This window comes from Hordeum vulgare, chromosome 2H (assembly GCF_904849725.1).
Source record: "Hordeum vulgare subsp. vulgare chromosome 2H, MorexV3_pseudomolecules_assembly, whole genome shotgun sequence".
Classification (NCBI taxonomy): Eukaryota; Viridiplantae; Streptophyta; class Magnoliopsida; order Poales; family Poaceae; genus Hordeum; species Hordeum vulgare.
Genome location: NC_058519.1, coordinates 566,279,482 through 566,283,678, shown reverse-complemented (window position 1 = coordinate 566,283,678; position 4,197 = coordinate 566,279,482). Strand labels below are relative to the sequence as shown.

Genomic DNA, 4,197 nt, shown 5'->3' with positions numbered 1-4,197 from the left:
CTTCAAAAAATGTTTGAACTTTTCCAATAATATTTGGCATTTTAAAAATGCTTGGTATTTAAAGAAAATATACGTTATTTTCGAAATATTTTTTGTATTTTAAAAAATAAATATGCCAAAATTTTGTTGAACTTTGAAACTAAGTTCGTGTTCCAAAATTGTTGTTAAAATTCGAAAAATGATCTTGCTTTAAAAAATGTTCCAAATTTTAAGTAATTGTCATTTGTCAAACATTGTTCATGAGTTGAAAAAATGTTCTGGTTTTCAAAAAATGTTCTGAATTTTCGAAAAATCTTCTTCAAATTCGAAAAATGCTTTTGCTTCAAAGTCTGAAAAAAAGAAAAAAGAAGAAGATACGAACCAAAAAAGAAGAAAAGAAAGGAAATAAGAAGAAAAGGAAAAAAAGGAACCGAAAAAAAGAGAATATTATCAGAAATTCAGCTCAAGTGCCTGCGTAAAATTTCGCTCTGAATTAAGCCTATCTCTGAAAAGCATAGCCCAGCTTACTTTGTTGAAAAAGCACGAGGACATTAGGCCCACAGTTTTTTTTAAGAAGAAGCTAGCCCAAAAGTGTAAGGCCCACACGTGCCAAAGAGGAAGGAATGTCCCGCTGCAACCTCTCCTACAGTCCTACGTTACGCGCGAAGCCTCCCAAACGAGCGCCAAAACCCAAAAAACACTGCTGGGCGCGCCCCACCACCAGCCCCTCGCCGCCAGCCGAGAGAACGAGGCCGGAATCCGCCGCCGCATCCACCGGGGAGGGCAAAGCCACCATGAAGTTCAAGGCCTCCTTCACCGACGACGGCATCTCCCTGCTCGACAAGCGTAAGCCCCAGCCCCCAGCGCAGCACACTCCCCAATCCCCCTCCCTCCGTCGCATTTCGCCGAACACCTCACGCGCGCCCCACCCCCCGTCCCCGCAGGGTTCCTTCCGGCCATCGACAAGGTGGGCCGCGTGTGCCACGTCTACCTCACCCCCACGCACGCCATGCTCCTCCACAACCTCCTCGGCTCCGCGGGGCCCGAAGGCGACGGGCCGCAGTGCGTCGCGCAGTTCGCAAAGGACCTCCTCTTCCGCGAGTACAACGTCTCGTCGCGGGACGGCAACCGCGTCGCCTTCTCCGTCGACGTCGCGCTGCTCCACCGCGCCATCCGCAGCGCGCTCGCTGTCCACGCGCAGTCGCCGGCTGACGGGGACGCCCCCGCGGCGATTCAGGTGAAGCTCGTCAACAAGCAGACGCCCGGGTCCCGTTCCGCTGCCCCGTTCCTCACCTTCGAGACCAAGGGCGCTCGCTCCGCCGTCGTGCAGGACGTGCCCATCTCGAAGCCACTGTCACGTTCCGATGTTGCGCGCTTGCAGGATGCACTTGACGCCGCCCAAGAGCTTCCTGAGGTCTGGTGCTCTCACATGTCATTTTCCAGTTTCTTACCAGCCATCAGCACAAAAGCGTCCTATTGTTCATCTGTTTGAATGTTTTCACAACATAATCTACTCTAGCTGTCCAAATGTGAAAAAAATCAGTCAAATGGAAGCTGGTAGTGGCTATGCAACTTCTGATGGCTAAATTGTGATGCTGGAGCGCGGAAACAAAATTAGGTACCAGTTCATACAGGCTGAGTCATAGAATTAGTAATTACCTGGATCCATCTTCCAAACCACATTGTCTTTGTTGAACCTGTGAACTTGATATTCACATAATTTGCCAGTAGTAAAGAAATTTAGCTTTAACATGATGAAGTTTGATCATGTTTCCGCGTCTCATTTTTTGAAGCACTTGTTTAGAGCTGTAGGCTATGTAAATCTGATGCACAGAACCACTCTTAAATTGTTGCACCAAAAAAATCCTCAGATATCCATGTTCCACCAAGATACAGCACAATATATCCATTTATAGTCAACAGATAATTAAAATCTGAAATGTAGGAATATCAGAAATGTGAATCTGTGAATGGCGTATTCACATAATTTACTGATAGCAAATCTGTTTAGTTTGCAGACAATAAAGTTTTATTGTGTCCCATTATTTGAAGCACTGATCTAGACGTCTAGTCCCATTTTAATTGATGTGGATATTCCTATCTTGCATTGTTATACCTTCGGAAAATTACTAAAATTATCTATCTTCTAGCAAGAAACTGGACAGGATGTGATTCATACTAACAATAGTCAACAAATGATTACAGAAGTATAAAGTGTAAAAATAGCAACGATGCCTATTGAGTAGTTCTTATTAGTTCCTATAGTTCAGATGTTCTTTTTAATGCTAAGTATTTTTCTTCGGTGAAATATATGTATCTACTCAGAGGTCTGTACTGCTTTTGATCTTAAAGATATCTTCAACTTGGATGATTGTTAGAAGAAATTTATTTTACTGTTGTTAGCTATTAGCGGTCCTTGTAGGTTTTCATACTTGGTTTATGTTATCTTTCTACTGTCAGATGCTTATTAGAAGAAATTTATCTTTCTGCAGACTCTGGTCCAGGTTCCAGATCTGCAACAGTTACAGAACTTGGTGGATCGTCTAAAAAACATTGGTGATCTGCTGTCTGTAACTGTTACCCAATATGGTGATCTCCATCTACAAGTTTCAACTTCTCTTGTTACCGTTGGTTCAGAATTCAAAAGGCTTCGGATTCTTGGTGCTCGTGGTAAACTACGGTTTCCTGCAATCAGCATTCAGCATTAGCTTTCTTAAATTCCAAAGTAGGTGTCATTAGTGCTCAAATCACTTCACTTTTGTATAACGATGTTTTCTATTTCAGCAAATGCACCTGTTGTTGATCAAAATGTGAGTGCTACCATTCGTATGGAAATGGCGGTTGAGAGAGGGGAAGCACTGTCAGTGGTATTGCTCCTAAGCTTCATTTATTTATTCATTCATCATTTTATTCTTTTCATGTCTGATGTTCACAGGTGTCTGTCATTCTGTTTTCTTGCAGCAAGTGAGTATGAAGCACCTAGTTAAAAGCCTACAATGTCATTTGGCCAAGCCAGATTGTACTTTCTACGGTTTGTTTTTCAGCCGTTTCTTTAAACCTGTTGATCAATCATCTAAATTTGCATTAACTATTTACTTGATTTTTTGTATAGGTATTGCTCCTAATGGTGCTTGCTTGACAGTGATATTCCAGTATTTCATTCCAGGAACACGGTTGACGGACAAATCCATTAGCTTTTACTGTAGGCTTCCAGTCCTTGACCCTGGCACCAGCTAAAGTAAACTATATCACAGCTTGGTACTTACTTGCTTTCGGTATCAGTAGATTAGGTTGGGTAGCATTATCTAGCTGATGTACCTTTAATTTTATGACTTGCTTGTGGCTTTCATATATATTAACTTGATGTCTTGCAATGATCTGCTTGTTCATATGAAAAACACCAGATAGAACGGCATAATACCCAAGAAAACCCAGCTGTCCCTGAAATTAGGCAGTGCTTTACATATGGATTCGAACTTCTGGTATAGCTCTTAAGCAAGATATGCGAATCTGGGTTTTCATTCCATGGGATCTATTTGGCCTAGCTACGCTTCAGCAAACCTTCAGATCCCTCTTAAATGAAACCACCAGTTTCTCCAATGCTGGCAGACTTTCTTATCAGCACATGCATGTCTCACCCACAACGCTTTCCTGCATGGCACATGACATCTTCTCTGTTGCTTATTTACTCGCTTCGTTGCTTCTATGACCATGCCATTTGTTTTTGAATTGGGTGGAAGGTCTCTTCATTCATTCTAAGGACGAATAAAATTTAGAAGTTACAACACCTGTTCTAGATTAAGTCAGTCAATTCTGTAAAAGGAAAAGATGACTGTCTGAATACAGTACTATCCATGGCGTTTAACGTCAGAATAATGACTGTCTGACCGACACTTCCAATCAAGGTTTATCCTCTATTGAATATTACGAACCCATTTTGGCTGTTTGGAAATGCAAAAATATACTCTTCCAAAATAAGTGACTGAACCCATTTTGGCTGTTTGGAAATGCAAAAATATACTCTTCCAAAATAAGTGACTCAATTTTATATTAACTTTAACTCTTCCAATTTTTTTTGATTCAAGTCACTTATTTCGGGACAGAGAGAGTACTCTATTAGAGTCCCCTCTTACATGCCAAGTGGCTTTCTAGTGCATATGTGCTCCTGGGGTGAATAGTAAATTCGGCAAAACAATATTTTTAACCCATGAAAAGAAA

General features: G+C 41.7%; 1 protein-coding gene across 1 annotated transcript; it reads left to right on the top strand.

Annotated features, from left to right (window-relative positions):
* The first annotated feature begins 655 nt into the window (after positions 1-655).
* Positions 656-3,356, top strand: LOC123427310. Its single transcript, XM_045111317.1, has 6 exons — positions 656-825; positions 924-1,393; positions 2,472-2,649; positions 2,764-2,846; positions 2,941-3,010; positions 3,092-3,356. The coding sequence occupies exons 1-6, from the start codon at positions 774-776 to the stop codon at positions 3,214-3,216; spliced, it is 978 nt and encodes a 325-aa protein (XP_044967252.1). The 5' UTR covers positions 656-773; the 3' UTR covers positions 3,217-3,356.
* The last annotated feature ends 841 nt before the right edge of the window (positions 3,357-4,197 follow it).